Below are 18,334 nucleotides of genomic sequence, written 5' to 3' on the forward strand. Positions count from 1 at the left end.
TGTTTGGTGACTCATGGTAAAATGACTCAGCATTATGAGCCCTTTGCAAACCTATAATCTCTACAATCAACACAGATGTTAGGAAAAAGCATAGCCATGGTTACAGAGGCAGTTTCAGAAAAACATTATTTCTATTCATATCTTAAATAAAATCCTAAATCTTTGTTGTTTTGAAATACAAGTCAAAATGTTACTATAAGATATCATAGATGCTGCTGCAAAGCAACAATGCTGCAGTTTACAGCAAACATTACAGAAAAACATCCATGGCACAAGTGTCTTTTCCTTATTAGGAACATTTGAAAGTCACACAGCCAAACAGACCTGGGGACGGGAAATCAAATCAAATTATAATAACATTATAACTAAAAATGTTGCCTATAATTGATTTTTTGCATTGCAAATTTAGTGCCCAATTTGAAGACAAGTTGTCAAGGCTGTTTTTGGTTGTTTTTTGTTTTGTTTTTTTTGACAAAGTGCTACCGCACTCATGGTCTTTGCTGGTTCACTGGTTTAAAGAAATTCAAGTGTCACAAAACCAGGGTTTTGGTGTCTCTCCTGGGAACCAGATTGTAGGTTCCAGAAACCACATATAATTGCAGTGTCTAGGAGGAAGATTCATGAATTGTGAGAATTATCTTGTGCATTACTGTGGGCTATACTGTTATTTCAGAACAACCTAACCGTGCCTGAAACAACCAACAGAGTACTGTCTTCTTAAAGTTCTTAAAGCTAGATTTTGACACCTTATGTCCTCATGGGCCTTGTCTTACTGTTTGTCAGTTGGTGTTGTACTTTAGCAATGAGTTTTCCCAACGCAGGGTCAGGCCTTTGCAAGGGTCCATGGGGACCTGCAGCCCAGCCCTGCTGCCATTTGCTTGGTAGTCAAAGTTGTGGCATGTGGAAAGTGTGATAAAAAAAATAATAATTCGCAACCAAATACCACTACTATATATGTCATCATCCACAGAGACATTTGAAGTGTAAAGCCTGAACTGCCTGACAAGAGGGGAACAGGCTGCGGGCCCCTGTCGTGTCTCTGGGCTGCCAGGCTCGTTACATCACTCGGCGAGGACCCGCCTTTCTGGGAGGTGACAAAACCGAGAGAAAGCGGTCGGAGGGGGAGGGGTGTCCCGTCGGCAGGAGCACAGACAGCAGGCAGCAGCTGCAGCGAGAGGACCCGGTACCATTAGTCTGTATTAAAACATTCCCATTACGAGTTTTAGCTCCGAGACGCACAGCACAGCAAAACACACAGACGACATCTGAAAATGGTAGACCGCGAGCAACTGGTGCAGAAAGCCAGGCTGGCCGAGCAGGCGGAGAGGTATGATGATATGGCAGCTGCCATGAAATCGGTAAGTTGGCTTTCTCCTCTTTTTTATTCGCCTTTCACTTTTGGATCATTTGTAAGCTGAAATGGTGCCGTGGACGTGCGCGTGTATTTGGGAGGAATGTGTAAAAGCTAGCAAAGCTAACATTAGGGCAGTCATACGCAGACAAGGGACCGTGGGTGCCTTTGTATTCCAGCACATTTTGACTCGAGCCGCTGAACAGCACAGAATTAATGTATGAAACATGTGATTAAAGACTACATTTATGATCAAAAGCCAGCTGGAAGCCTTTCAGAGCACTGCTATAGTATGATTTGGCCAACATCTTTTTTCGGAGCACTGAGAGGCCCGTGAAGCCTATGTTCACATATTCACTCCTTACCACACATTTCCGACTTATTAGTTACATCGTTTTGATAATAATGAGGTTTATCTGAACTGGCAAATTTACAGTAAACCAGACGGTGTTATCGGAGAGGTGCTGCGGTGGATTGTGGTTGTCTCATATGCGGACTGTTTGATCTTGGGGCGGTGCCTTTCGACAGGCTCCTTTATAATAGACCAGGCTCCCTGGCTATTAAAATAAACCGAGGACATACAGCAATAAGTAATTTAACTAACGATAACAGGCGATTTAATCCCCGCTGTGGATCAAAAGTGGGCTTCGTAACGACACAGTATCAAACGGATCACGTCTAAGGATGCGCACACTGGCGGAGCAGAGGACGAGCTAGGTGGTACCATGATGATGAGAGTGACATCGTTGACTGGGGTGTTCGTGTTCCGGTTTACATGATGCTGAGCACGAAATATTCAGCCATTGTTTTAGAGTGAAATGCCACTTTTCTTCAGCGCGATGTGAAGAAGCAACCAGGCACCAGTCCCTGTTGTTTCTACACATTTGGCGCATTGGAAAGAGCGATGTTGGCTGAAGGTTGATGCAATCGATTTGCGCAGAAGCTGCGCACAAAATCCGTGCGGTTCACCTTTGAGACGTGGGTGTTGGTGGACGGACAGCTTTCCAGAATGCTCTGTGGATGTCATATTGCAGCAAATGCTCGTTTTTGCGTGCAATTTGTAGCATTACGGACTGCCGGTATTAATCAATGCTGTGTAGCATCCGCATCCCTGCGTCCTCGACCTCTTACAGCAGGTTCCCACACAGAGGCGTGCCGCAGCATCTGCCAAGATGCAGCACAGGCCCACCCGTAGTGCACCATTTCATAGGCAGCATTTTATCATGTCTTCACAAAGGCTGCATCTCAATGTACAAACACTATGTGGACAATAAGATCGAAGAGGAAATGGCAAATTGGCTGGTGTAATGGAGAACAAGGCCAACTGTCCTTCATGTCAAAGACTGGCCTAAAATGTCCACTTGGATGCTCATAGCGTGTTTAGTGTTTTTTTTTTTTTTTGTTAGTATTTAACCTCAGCTTTTAGTTTAAATTAAAGGTCTGGTATTTTTGGTGTACTATCTTTATCAATTTTCTCTGTTTCAGTGATCACATCCAGAATTCAGTTCCAAGTTGTATAGGTCAGTAGTTGGCTTTAATTGCAAACTTTTCAACACCAGCATCACTTCTATGAGTCAACAATTAAGCTGTCAGCGTGTTTAAAGTCCATGGTGTGCACTGCTCTTAGGACTGGGCTCTAGTGGTAATGCCAGTGGGGGCCCGGCTCCACCCCTTCAGATTTCTGCCGAGTCAGAGGGAGAGCTGCCCCTCACCCAGCCAGTCTCTCTGCAGCACTGGGCAGCCGGGTGTGTCTCCTGCCTCGCCCATCATTTCAGGGGAATCCCTTGCCACTGCAGACATGGTAACGCCCCTGTAGCAACCGAACCAAATCACCAGAGTATTCACAGGACACAACGCTGCACCCATCCTCGGGATGATTGAATGCTTTAGAGTCAGAGACCGGTTCTACCAAAATAAACATGAATGCTGATGGTTTTTGTTTTTGGATTGATGTACAGCGATGAAGGAAATCAGCCTTACTGAAGAACATAGAAGTTATTCTTGTTATCTGGGTCAATCTTTTCACTATATGGATACTAAAATAGGACTATGAGTAAAAAAAAGCGGGGTTTTAGTTATTGAAATGATTTTTACTGTTAGTATTATTGCTTTTATGTTATTTTGACATCTTAACAGAAAGTCATTATCAGGTCTCCCTCATTTTCCAAATACATATTTGCTGGCTGTTATGTATGACAGCCTTAGATTCTGCATGTCCTCTTTCTGCCTGTCAGGGACAGCCATGACTGATCTATAACCAATCCATAAGGCCCTGTTTCAGATCAAATCAACTACATCTGTGCCATTTGACACTTGTGTTGTGGATTTTCTGTTAATCTAGAGTAGGTCTTGTATTTGCATTATATTTGAAATTTGTTTCTGTTAGCCTTGGACCAAGAGAAAATAATTTAGGTAATGGAAAAAATAAAATAAAAGATCATGTTAACTGAAAATAATGTTTGCAGTTGTTCATTAAATATTTTGGACTATTTCCGACTACTATCCTTTAACCTGCTAAGCATTAGTAAGCTCTAGTACTTGCCAACAATTTACACTGTATCTTATAGGATCTCTGTGTCACAAAGTACATGTACATCCATGTCTTGTTATCAAATCATTTCTTGGCTCATAATGTACCACTCATGTTGTGAAGATCTGTACTTTATATGGTGAAATTTACTCTGCTTACTTTGGTGAGTGACTCAATATTGGAAAAAAAATCTTAGTACTATATTACTCATATCTGATAAAACTCTTACATCATAGTGTCCACATAAGCATAGACTCTCAGCCTTTTGATGTTGCAATGATTTATTAAAGACTGACCTAATAAACTTAAATTATGTTACATACGTACCCATATCTCCCAAAAGATCACAACCATGTTTTTGAATATTTTGTTGCTCACTCACCAAAAGCCATTCTGAATTGTCATTCTGCTAACTTGTGTTTTAGTAATAATGCTCACAGAGATTTATAATAATGCTCAGAGAGATTTTTTATTTTTTTTTGCAGCAATAAAATAAAACACTGCCAGTTTGAAATCCACACAAAGTTTATCCTCCTGTCACACAAACCCAAGTATGATGAATGTGCAACCTGGCCTTGATCTGATTTATGCAAGACCACTTTTACAGGTTAATCCCTGAGCATCTCTGTTCACATAGCTTTCTGTCTGCCACTGTAGCTTCATACCAAGCCTGCTACACCACAGAGGTTATAGGTGCACAGAATTAAATTATATACGGTACATACACAGTAAAGGGTATGTTTCAGGTTTGCTTCATTTTCTCTCCCTCTCTGTCCCTCATTAGGTTAGTTCTCGAACTAACAGGTAATAAACAATTGCTGTGGATGTGGGTTTAAAACGAAACATTCCAGCAACTGACATCTAGAGTCTCATGGCAACAGCAGCTAGGAGACCGTTATGATCTGTTGTGCATACTGTGCTACACCAACACACGTAGCCTAAGCCAACAGAATTATTTATAAGCACTATTCAACATTTCCACTAATATTCTCCATTTTGGCATCAGGCCATGTCATGTCAGAATTACTGCTAATTATCAGTTTCTGACACCCTCTTCATATCAAACACTCATATTTACAGTAAACACACATTTGTGTCAAATACAGATGCCCTACTGTATGTCAGTGATCAAAGGCCGAATTAATGACTGCAGTGATGCATTGTGATTGCATAGTATTTTTAACCCTTATGTTACCAACTCTGCGATCACATGCTCAATTATAAAATAATGCCAACACTTAAGTGAAAAACATAGGAATCTTTACCATCTCCGTCTTTTTTCAATGTGGTGTGAACATAGCTCTATTATTTTGAATCGGTTTTGACACTTATGTTCTTTTGGGGAGCTTATGCCTTAGAAATTGCATGGCACAGAGAGCTAGGGCTTCGATCACACAAAAAGAACTTAATGCATTATTATTAAGTCAAGACATAGTCAAGACTGCATTAATATGTCATGACTATAATTCAAATTACTAAATGTTTATGTAAATGTCAGGGTGCAGCAAAAGAGCAGGGTGCAGCTAATTATCAGTTTACTTTACTACTACTATATTTTCTTTAACCACATGCATAATGCACATGCACAGTTAAAGTACAGGCAGTGTGATCTATAACGGTACCAGTGGTGAGTGATCCTGGAAGTTACACAGGACCCACCACAATATGTGTGTTCTAGTGTGGGTGGGATTGAGTGGTCAGCACTAGTCACTGTAAAATGAATGCAGAAAATGTGTTATTGGACATAACTGTCCTTGTTAATGCATCGAACTGGACACTGCCAGTATTGAAATAAACCACTCCTTCGTGTTCATGCAAATACAGCAATTATTTCTTATTATTCCCATCAAGTTTTCTATCCGATCTGTAAAAATAAACACAATTGCTGCTACTCTGACAGTCTGACAGGTTGGCATTTGATTTGTCTGTTGGCCCGGGAAACAACATAGGTGAGTAGATGAAACGGGGAATTTACCCATAGTATTTTTTAGCCATTTTAAATATTCAAGTTAAAATCTTTGGGCTACCTGCATCTTACTTTTTTCTACAGGACGCATTTTCAGTAGAAAATGTTAGATGCTGGTGGGATCAAAATCTCCATAGTGAGTGGGCATGTGTGGGATGGAGAATCTTGTGGGAGATCTATAGGATCAAGAGATTTAAAGTACCAAAATGTGCAGATGATATGAATGGAAGACAGAGCATTTTTAATTAAACAGATACAATCAGTGCGCTAAAGTAGGAAATGGGGTTATAGCCCCAGATAATGTTTCATTTTCTGTTCTCTCGATCATCCTTAACTTGCAGTTTTTGTCCAGGGGCCATATGAAGTGTCAGACATCTTATTTCTTTATTTTTTCTAGAGTATGACCGTACTCCTAAAGCTCACTCCAGTTATCAAGGCTACCAGTGTCATCTCTGGACATTGTAGGATGTTCCAAAATCAGTCTCGAGTCAGCTGTGAGTCACAAAGGCACTAATTTACCCACCTACACATGCTACAGTATAATGAGGTTCATTTCACAATGAACTAAGAGCCTTACTTACATTTGCAGCAACACATATGAGTATATGTGTAGCTGCTTTCTAGGTACTGAAAACATCTCATTATGAGGAAAGACATGCTACCAGACTGGTGTTTGCTTGTAAGACTTACACATTTTTCAGGTATCCCCTCTTACAGAAACCCACACTTTTTTGTTTCATATTCATTTGTCCATGCAAGCAGAATGTTTTTGCCTTATCCTTCTTTACCAATTACTATGTTTCCTTGTAGGGCTTTGCAATATGACGATAAGTCATGATGACAAAAAAACGTTATATAGCTAAATATCTCATAAATTCTAAATATCTTATTATGTTGTTTATTTTGTAGTTTGGCAAATCTCACTCTACATTTTTTTCATTTGGATAAAGTATTGTTATCCTCCACACGTCATAGATTCAAGTCTCCGTTCTCCACAATAGTCTTTGAAACCCTACTAATCTCATTTACCACCTATGCAAGAATCGAGTAAAATACTGTACAGTAGAGTAGTACAGAGAGAGTCAGTGGATCAGAGCTGCATAGTACTCCACAGAGTGCCCCTTTACACTGTGAGACTTGGGCTATGACATGTAAGTCAACTCTCTTGGGTAATGTGGTAATCAGAGTATGATGGAAAACGTAGCCTGAATTTTTGCATTAAATATAGGAAATCAGAAGCACTTTTCTCTACGATCGGATCTACACCCTCCACTCACATGGTTTGTCCTAATGTAGAATATCGATGGTGGCTAATCAAATACGTGCAAGGGCAGATTACTTAGCAGATCACATGGTAGATCACTGTAGATGCATTTACTTAGAGATCATTAGTGTAGGTAAATTATTCTCTTTTTGGAATTTGAAAATCCTTCATATGGAAAAACTGTTACTTAAACTGGACTTGGATTGTATTTCACTGGTTTCCAGTACCTAAAGCAGTATGCTCTACATACGAGTCCTCTCCTAATTCAAAATTCTTTCAGCATGTAAAGATTTTTTCATTACTAGATTGATGAGGTGAGGCAGAATTCTTTGCCAACATTACTACCAATAGTACTCCTAGATAGTCTTGTATAGAAAGACAGCCTCTCCTCAGTTTCCAATTCCTATATTAGTACTGTGGTAGTTGAGTATGGCGGTGCGAGATGCTGTCATGATCAGCTAAGGCTCTGGAGCACAAAAGAGCACGCTCCTGTTATCTCAAGTGATTTACTGAACATTAGATCTGTGCACCAGCTTTTAAATTAGTTTCACTATTTTAATTTTGGCCATCTTTTGGTTTTTATTTATTCCTGTATTTATTTTGAGTTTTTTTTTTTTTCATCATTCATGCTTCATGGAGTGAAAATTTACACAAATGGTTCAGGCTGTTACTTTATTACTTTGACACTATGAGTTATTTGTTGGGGATTTCATGCCTCTGAATGAGCTTTCAGGGTTATTACAGAACTGCAAAGTAACAAACATCAGATTTTGAAGGTCAGAGTTCTGTAAAATAGACCTACTTATAATAGTGTGTTTTGAAACAGTGACCAGGTATTAACAGTGCAGTTACCCATTTATCATAGTACTGGACTTATCTCAAAATCTGATGAGACTGTAGTGACTCTCAAATGCCATCTGAATGTAAAAGAAATGATATTACTTAACTCTGTGGATGATTGTGTACCTCCCATTTGCATTGTCTTGCCGAAGGATACTTCAGTGTGAATAGGGGTGTTGGGAATCAAATCGCTATCCTTGGCCCTGAAGACTTTGAAGAAAACCCAAGAATTTTATGTGTTTCTTATATAACTGATTTGTACTAAAAGCAATCATGTTGCAGACCACAATTAATATAAACTAGTAGCTCTAAAGAAGCATCATTCCGTAATTTTAGCATAACCCACTTTTGGCTCAGCTGCCTATGAGCTAAGGTACTTGTACTATACACTCAACCTGCACACTTTTTAAAATAAGCCATTTCTTTTTCATACATTTCATTAGCCATTAGTTACAATAATGTCTGAGACATGTAACAGCTGGGACATTTTTGTTACTTTTTTCTTTTTTTAATTCAGGGCAGGGTACTAACAACGAGGCCACAGCTTACATTAATCTTCCTCTCCTTATACAAGTCCAATAACCTAATTAGGTCTACAAATTTTCTCATTCCTTTGGAGTGATCAGCTTTTAATGTGTGTTATTTTTGGATATTGGAAAAACTGTTGTCATGGAGTGGCTTCCAAAAGTCTCCAGACCGATTCACTATTTGCACCAATTTTTGTGTCGTAGACTTACTGTAATTTGAATTGGATGAAATTAACATTTTTGCCCTCAAGTCAAACTCTGATCTGGCCTAAAATCTCTCAATAACAAACGTTTTTAGACCATTAATTCAACACTGTGTATTATTCTCTTTGACAGAAGTTATAGCTTTGAGTCTTCTGGGTAAGTCTCTACAGCCTTCTTACAACTGGATTTTGCCAATTCCTTTGGGCAGACGCCCTCAAATTCCATCAGATTGGATGGGAAGTGACTGTGAACTGTCATCCTCAGGTCTCTCCACAGATGTATGTGGTCTCTATTTTTAAACGTCTCCATACAGATGCTAAAAGCAACACTGAACTGCCGCTACTCATGTTTATTTTTTGTCGGTTCACAACATGGATTAGCCTATTCATCAGGGCTGTAGACCTCTGCTGTCCAAAACCAATTAAAAGCACACCAGCCACTTACACCAAATTAGCTTATTTGTCTGCCGAAAGATTAAAACACATCAGGCAGACACACTGCTCGAATGGACAACAAGTTTGTTTTTTCTAAAACAGTTGTAGAAATATTGTTTCCCCCAGATGGCCTGAATTGCCATTATGTGTACAACGGTTTGAGGTAAGCAAGCGAACTGCGCACACTCGCGATCTCTGCTGGAATTAGGTGTTTCATTGGTGAACCATTAAAACCACATGTTGGACTAAAGAAACTTAACACAGTGGAGCAGTGTGTCAGACAGATGTGTTTTTAGTCAATTTTGAACAGTTGAGATGAGTTGGAACAGACAAACAAGCTAATTCAGGTTACAGACTGACATTTAACATGGGTAATAGCAATTCAGTGTTGTTAGTTTTTGTATGGGGATTGTTGAAAATGAAATTAATATAGGAAATATACCAAGTTATCCTTTGAGGTGAGCATTGGTTTAGCCACTGTGCCAAGACTTCAGGTTTGTCTCATCTTTAATGGTTTCAGACTCCTAGAACTGGCATTAGGCTAAGGTTAGGTTTCATGTCTGCAGCTGAAGCTCTTTTAGAGTAACTCTCGGTCCCCTGGTCACCTCCCTGTCCAAGGACCTTCTTGCCAGGCTGACACAGCATCAAGCTGATGGTTGATCGTGAGCGTGAGTCAGTGCTCAGTATATCCCACTCATATGGCACCTGTCGTTGGCTTTACATTTGATTTAACATGTGTAGTTGGTGAAAGAGACGATATTTGTGATACAGTGCACCAGACAAGACCACAGTATTAACAATGTCAGTGCAATTTGTAACTTAATATCAGACCTATCTTTGATTAGAAGCAGCTATAAACCATCTGTGGGGAGTGAAAGTGTTGTAAAAATGGTATGTGAATGCTGCCTAGTTTAATTTGTATATACATGGTTACAGGTCGGGTTTGTATTCCCTTCTACAAGTGCAGAGATGCAGACATGCTACATCATGATTGTTTTTGTCCTGACATGCAGTTTGATTTGTTGGACTTGTATATAAAAACAGGTGAACTCTCGGTTCTAAATACATCTCAAAGAAAATCACAGCAAACAGAAAGTACCTGAATGGATTTTATGGGTGCCATGGCAACGAGTCTAAATAGGCTACTAATTTTTAGATTTTTGTATTTTAATTCTTTATAATGTCTAAACATTTTTAAAACATGTTTCACTTTATCATGGATAGTTTAGTGTTTATTGGCAAGTGATCTTATCAATCCAAAATTGAAACAACACGGTAAAGTGCAAAAAGTGGAAAGGTCTTATAATTTTGCTACAGCCACTGTATGTGGTACCATGGCATCTTGAAGCTCTCCCTCCCTACTATTACTGATACACTGATTACACTGCTTTGCATTTCTCTCTTCTCAGTACCATGCCCATTGTAGCTAGCCCAGCTAGCCCTATTCACACCACCAGTGACGTCAGGTAGTCACGGCAGCTTAGTTCTCTGCTGCATGAAGGGGGTTGGCATGGGAGATGTGACATCAATTTAGGAGAGACTATGGAGTGAGAGCAAATGGGCAAGGACAGGACAGAAAAACACATGGAGCAGGAAGAAATATTTGGATCTTTGGTGCTAATCCTTCATTATATGAATTGTAACCTATTAAATGGAAATGTTCTAACCCAGCATCATCCTAGAGCATCTCACTCTTCCATCCCAGTAACTCTTACTTTGTCTTTCTTTTGCATAAAAAGCCACGCAGATAGATGTCAAAGAGGAAGTTACTGATTGTCCGTCCTGGCCTTTATTTGTGTTAACACTCAGTTGTTTGGGAGTTTGACTGCCTTGTGTAAGAATGAGTCACGAGAGAGCAGGCGCGATTGATGAGCTTTGAGTAGACAGAGCTCTATTGTCATCCCTGCTCCACAGCTTCTGTCAGGGCTTTCTGTTCACTCTGTAGCCCTCTGAAACAATGGCAGCCATGCTTTTACAGATGGGTTGTTTGGGACTTGTTTTTGTGACCTCTCTTTTGCACCACTGTTGACCCACTCTGCTGCTTGCACTAGCTGCAGGTTAGATAAGTGTTTGTGCTAATTGTAAATGAATGGGCTGAGGCACAGAGTGCTATAGAGCTGAGGAATGACTAATGGGGGACAGGGTGACTTTCTTCTGGGCTCAGAAATGTGATCATTATGTAACTGTCATTTTATAGTTTGCCATTGTTCATACTGTTACAGTTTTTTTTCTGATTTATTACTGTTGTAAATTTTATAATATCTTTTGTAGAATTACACTGTACTGAGCAACCATAAATGTCTACAGACGGCTAGAGGTCCTCTAAGGATGTTGCACTTCAGAATAGCTGTCTGGAAAAAATAATGGGATTCAAATTCAAAGGTGTACTTCCTGTGGAGAGCATGACCTCGGTCTTCTTTTTTGGGAAGTTTGGTCACCACGTATCGGTAAAGGTCAAGTTAATCGTTTAGTCTGGTTGGCAACAGAGAAAAGGTCCATGTTATGAACATCAACAAGCAGATTTTATTGTTTATCATTTATTATTACAACCTTTGTTAAAACGTTAACAAATTCAGCAAAAGTCATCCTATTGGAAGCTTCAATGCCTGTAGGATATTTTAAGGTATCCCAACTGATACAAAGACAACAAATGTCATTTACAACCAACTATGTCACTGTCATGGTAGAAAAAGGCCAAGGGATCCCCAAGGTCAATGGGATGCATGCTATGGGGACAGAAAACGTTCTCCAAGTTTCATTTCTAATTATTTATTCATTTATCAATAGTTGCTCCAAAATGTCAGGCACATGCACTCAGTACGTATTGCTATTTAAAGTTACAAAGTTGACAACCCAATAGTGGGGAGGAAAAAAAAACTAGATTTTCAGAATGGTTCATCCACTGGGCTGCATTAATGTGCTTGGGCAGATAGACCAAGCGACTGACATGACCATCCACAGGTCCTTCAGTGTATTAGCTTTGCAGAAATACAAGTGAAAAGGTTGCTGATTGACAGGTGACTTGTTTGCACTTATCCCCACCTACAGTGCTGCAGTTTTTTCCAAATCATTGGCCATGTCATCATCTTTGCTATTAGCAGTTTGTGTCCAGTGTCTCCACTAGAGATAATATGGCTCTCACAAAAAAGCAGATTTTGCAGTCACCATGGAAACAGAAGATTTCATCAAAGATTCCTCTTTGCCCTCTACTTGTATACTTGTAGTAATCTTATTGATTGTTTAAAAGCTACCCTATGCATCACTATACACAATTAATTAAAATAAAATATACGTTTTGATGCATGTCAGAGCTTATGTATTTAAAACAATTAGTTCATTAGATGAACACTTGATTACTCATATGTTTGTGTCATAGTCTGTAGTAACAAATGGAATAGAGATTTGGAGCCACTGTAAGCTTCTAGAGCCGAACCAAAACAGAAGCAGCACAGCTGCTAGCTTAGACTGACTGAAGTACCACCATGGTCACAGGATTGGACTGACCTCTGTGTTGACATTGAAGCTCTATGTCGAAGATGCTGCATGTAGACTGTAAGGCAGTGTAACTTCTGATCCACATTAATTGTGTGATTTGAAAAGTTTTAAACTGACCTGTTGCCCTTTGAACCCTATTGCAGAATAATCTTGACCCAGCTGGGTGGTAATTAGACAAACACAGCAAACACATTTACCCATAATAAAACAGCTCTTATTGGCTTTATCAGTCACACTTTTTTTGTCCAGACTAAAATATTACCTTTTGTGTGAAGAAGAAATTGGTAGAAAAGCCACGTAGGTTCTTGTAGGACCACCATAAGGTTGACATTTTGTACTTTTAGTGAATTATGTCAACCGGGTGGTTGTAGTGCAGTTGGTTAGGCAGTCATCAACGGACCACAGGGTCAGAGGTCCCGCCTATATGTCGAACGGTCTCTGGGCAAGACACTGAGTCTACAACAGCCCTTTCCCTTCCCCAGCTGTGCAGTGCCGGTCCAAGCCCGCAACATGCGGACAATCATCCGCAGCTGCAACCCTAAACTCAGGGGATAAGCCAAAAGGACAAACAAACAAAAAAAAGTGAATTATTTCAACTACTGTGTAAATTGCCATGAAAGCTGGTATAATTATCAATTTCCCCTGAGAAATGTCACATTACCAGACACATGATAGCATGTGCTGAATGGACTGGAAGATGTTTACAGACTTGGGGATCTTCACTATGCAGTTGACTTTTGGTTGTGAGTGACATGTTTCAATAACCTTTTGCATGGATTTGGTACAGCAATTTATGTTCCCCTGAGGATGAACTCCAATACCTTTCTAATCTGTTTTCTCTATCACCATCATTTTAATTTGTCCAATACTTTTTTTTTTTACAACCAAATCAGGCTCAGTGTGAAAATTACTAATTTGCATATGTTAGCATGCCAACACACTGGAATATTGGTCTTGATATACAAGGCCATTGTTGTTGGCTATTCCACTGGCTTTAATGACTATAAACTGTTCTTTATTTTATTCCAACAGTGAAGCAGCTCTATTGTTGTTGTGAAGGAAAATAATTATTCTATGTGTCTGGATACAGTCCTATTGCTTTTACACCAAGTGTAGTGTTATCTACACTGAAATCGCGATTAGGTAACAGCTATTGTGAAGAACTGTTCCATGTGATTTGCTGGTTACGTATAGAACTGAATTCTCTACTGAAAAAAAAAGTAATAGGCTTTATACTCAGAAAAATGCCTGTATATATGCCTCTGCTATGCAGTCCCAGTGGGGTATAAAGGATTAAATCCTTCAGCCAGACACAAGCCTGTCAAAACAAAACCAGCTTTCAGAGCTGTGGACAGCCAATCAGAAGGCACTTCAGATGATGTCAGTGTGCAGTAGGCACGTCTTACCGTGCTGGATGCAGTGACTGCTTTATGCATGTTATTGAGACAAATCCTCAATTCTTTGGAAAAAAGGGAAATTGGGGTAATGAGAGCACATGCTAATAGCTACATATTCTTCTTTTGTTCTTGTTTTTCTAGGTCACAGAGCTGAATGAAGCACTATCCAATGAGGAGAGAAACCTGCTCTCGGTGGCCTATAAGAATGTGGTGGGAGCGAGGCGTTCATCCTGGCGCGTCATCTCAAGCATTGAGCAGAAGACGTCGGCCGATGGAAATGAGAAAAAGATTGAGATGGTGCGGGCTTATCGGGAAAAGATCGAGAAGGAGCTGGAAGCCGTGTGTCAGGACGTGCTCAACCTTCTTGACAACTTCCTGATCAAGAATTGCAACGAAACACAACACGAGAGCAAAGTTTTCTACCTGAAGATGAAGGGCGACTACTACCGCTACCTGGCCGAGGTGGCCACAGGGGAGAAGAGAGCCTCAGTGGTGGAGTCCTCTGAAAAGTCCTACAGCGAGGCCCACGAGATCAGCAAGGAGCACATGCAGCCCACCCACCCCATCCGCTTGGGTCTGGCTCTCAACTACTCCGTCTTCTACTACGAGATCCAAAACGCACCAGAGCAGGCATGCCACCTGGCCAAGACCGCCTTTGACGACGCCATTGCCGAGCTGGACACCCTCAACGAGGACTCCTACAAAGACTCCACTCTGATCATGCAGCTGCTACGAGACAACTTGACGCTGTGGACAAGCGACCAGCAAGACGACGAGGGAGGAGAGGGCAACAACTAAAGAGTCCCAACCTCATTCTGCCAAAACAACACGCGCGCTCACAAATGATGACAAAAAATAATAGTTAAAAAAAATTCTTAGAAATTTAAAAACGGGAGGGGTGGTGGGGTGGTGAAACATCGGTGGCCAATTTAGCCGATGGTAGTAACATGGCTGCTGTTCTTTATTTTTCCACAAATTAAAAGTGAAAAGATGGAGGGAAGATGATTTTAGTTTGAAAAAAACACAAAAGAATGAAACCCCTCCTTGATAGCCTCTGCAGCATTTGCCAAAATACCACTTTAGAAGCAAGAGGTATGTAATTCATTACAGTGTGATTATTGGGTAGCGATACCTTCACACTGGCAAAGACTGGTCCTATCGCGCAAATGAAGCTGAGCTGTCTTATTGTATTTGGTGAGGGCAGGAGCATCCAGAAAATAAGTTCAGATGCTTGAGCAACAAGAAAATTAGACTAACCTTGAATGTCGTGACCTTGCTTAGTGAGAGAGACAGACAGATGAAGGGAGAGAGTGACATAGCAGATGGGTTACAGAGGTGAAGACAGGTTTTTAGGGGTGTTCAAACTTCATTGTGTAACTTCAGACGTACCCAACACCTTCAGTTGCACCACACTATGATCATTGAGTGAGGAACAGGTTGTCTCTGTTACTGAAGATAACATAAACCAATGATTTTGTTTTGCTTTGTGTCCAGTATGTGTCCAGCTCACTCACACAGTCATACTGTAACTAAAAATTCCAATTCATAAAGTTAGTGCAGCTTGTCCCTCTCACGTGCTCATGTGCTTCATTGAATAAATTCATTGTTTTTGGACACCTAATTCCTAATGTCGGTATTGTCGTTACTAAAACAACTTAAATTGCCTCATTATGCTTAAAAAAAACTATTTGATTCGTAGTAACAGAGTTGAAACGAGTTGAAATTGTTGAAATTGATAGATTAAAAAAAAAAACCAAGTACCCTTATTCTCCAATTATGCTATCTTCATAAAAATCTGTACGATCTCTGGAAGGGCACCTGGAACCACAGACTCGAATAGTAAACCAAGTACAATTTGTGGACAGAGCACATGCAATGTTAAGTGGAAGCTCTAAAAGCAGATTTTGAGGTTTGTGGATTTACTTTGTCTTCGGTTTCTTCTTGGTCAAGAAATGCACTTGCCTATTATACTGTTTCTTCAGTGTAAGATGATAACTGCTCCAATATTCTCCATAATACAATATTGTGCATGCTGGTGATGTATTTATACAGTAGCTTCAATTTATTAACTTATACTGTAGATGTTATGTATTCATATGAACCTGACCTTAATCGGATTATTTTCTATTTATTTCTTTTTATTGCAATTGTTAGCTAGACCTCATTTTATTCTGTGTTTTCTTTATTCCATTTGCTGAAGTACGCTATACCAAAACAGTGATTGTTAACAATAAATTGATCTGTTATGGACATCGCTATGGTGACATGCAGTTCTTGGTAAGGGTGACAGAGCGACCACTTAGTCTTGTGATATTTTACAGTGGGAGTTTCAGGTCTTGGTCTGATTTATTTGTCACACAAAATCGCGTTAAAATATTGGAGATAAAATTAACCAGTATATACACTTCTCCCTACATGTGGTGCAAACTAGCACAAATGAAATAAAGCCTCCTGGTGCCATTAAGGAAATGTTTTTATAGCAGCAAATCATCTCCTTATACCACTACACCACTGTAGCTGACAGACCACATAAGAATAATTCAGTCAAAACCACAAAGGTCAAAACTTTAATGTTTCATTGAGCACATTTGGTGACGTGGTAAAACGTCAGCATATCAGCGTCGCTGGTTGAGGTGGAGATACTTTTCACTTATGTTCGCTGTTTAGGACTCAGTCATCACGGATGAGCTTGCTTGGGTTTTCCTCTGAAATGAGTTTACATCTACTTGCTTACTGAGAGTTTAGGTTTGGCAAATGTTTACGAGTCCAAAGTCACGATGGCATTGATGTGGTTCTGTTGCCTCCCAAATACTCACTGCCTGTGTCTACATAGTGTATAGCCTCTATAATGGACACACAATCACTCAATAGTGAGCAGCACATTCAGATTTCAGGTGAATTAATGTCCACCATTACAGCAGGACCAGAATTTGTAAATGGGCCGCTTTCGCCACTCCCTCATCATACATGACACTTTATTTTTTACCAGGCACTCAGAAATAAACCAGTTTGGAAAAACTGGGGGGGGGAGAGAAAACAACACACATTTTATATCAATTGGTCATTAATTGTTCTAACTTGCCTGAGATGTTCTGTTATTTACCTAACACAGAACTACTTTACATCACGAGTTTCAAGAGCGGGGCCACGAGACGGAAGACCCATCATCGCTCAATGTTTCCATTGTTAAAAGGGGTTTTTAATTGATTGTCAACTTGTTTCAGTGGTTCTAGTTTGGGGAAAATGCACATCAATGGGATTAAACATATAAAGTATGTCTCCTGAAAAATAAACAGAAGGCTGATCTGTTCCTTCAGAAATACGCCAGATGACATCAAATGGAAGACCTTTCGAGCTAGAAGAACAAAGAAAAAAAAAATAATGCAGGTAAGTCCCATAAAACAGCAAATAAATTCTTGAGGCAAAAAAAATGAATTCAATCAAATCCACAATAGCTGTGTTGAAAAACTGGAAATACGTGATCAATAGCAGCAATTTATCAGTAACAAAAAGGTAGAACTAATGAAAAGATACAGCCATCGAGTCAAAAATGGGTAAAAACCACTCAAGATTCTCACTAACGGCTGGACTATGACTGGTTTAAGGTGTCAGCAGTCAATCCGGTCAGTCACTAAGGAGACAGTGCCCCCCCCCCCCAATACTGTCACCATTTCAAATACTGCAGTATTGGGCAGGACGATGGTGGAGTGGTTAGCGTTGCCTCACAGCTACAAGGTCCCTGGTTCCAGTCTACCTGCCACCTTTTGTGTGGAGTTTGCATATTCCCCCCCTGTCCAGGGCATATCCCACCTCTCGCCCTGTGACAGCTGGGATAGGCTCCAGCCCCCCACAGCCCTTAACAGGTAATGTATGATAGAAAGATTTGTGTTATTGTGTCCCACATTTTCATCAAGTGTTAATGACCATCCTTACATCTATGAAAGTAGAGCAGACCAACACATGCCCAGAGCGAAGATAAAACCACCTCTCATTAGCACAGTTTAAAAGATTACAAACAAATGCACATAAATAATTGGTCGGGATGATTCGTCTTGTTTGTGCTGTAGTAAATGTATGAGACATGAGGCGAAATTATATGTTGCTGCCCTGGAGTATAACCCGCCCTGCAGCTGCTGCTGTTTCACTTTTATCACTTGTGGACTTTGGTTCTTTTCCACATCTTATCATCTAACACAATAAACTTGTGTTCATTGTGCCCAATGAGTGGTGAGATGGTCATTATCAATTATGCTTCAAATTGCATCTCATGAACAACCCTGGGTAATTTTTGCAAGATGAAATGTGTTAATTTATTTACCTCAGGAC

At 40.1% G+C, this 18,334-nt stretch overlaps 1 protein-coding gene across 1 annotated transcript; it reads left to right on the forward strand.

The window, feature by feature from the left end:
- Window positions 1–1,103: 1,103 nt before the first annotated feature.
- ywhag1 (3-monooxygenase/tryptophan 5-monooxygenase activation protein, gamma polypeptide 1) lies at window positions 1,104–16,260 on the forward strand. The gene is made up of 2 exons (XM_067494240.1): window positions 1,104–1,358; window positions 14,150–16,260. Exons 1-2 carry the CDS (start codon window positions 1,272–1,274, stop codon window positions 14,804–14,806), a joined length of 744 nt encoding a protein of 247 aa, XP_067350341.1. The 5' UTR covers window positions 1,104–1,271; the 3' UTR covers window positions 14,807–16,260.
- Window positions 16,261–18,334: the final 2,074 nt, after the last annotated feature.

Source organism: Channa argus, chromosome 24, assembly GCF_033026475.1.
Source record: "Channa argus isolate prfri chromosome 24, Channa argus male v1.0, whole genome shotgun sequence".
Classification (NCBI taxonomy): Eukaryota; Metazoa; Chordata; class Actinopteri; order Anabantiformes; family Channidae; genus Channa; species Channa argus.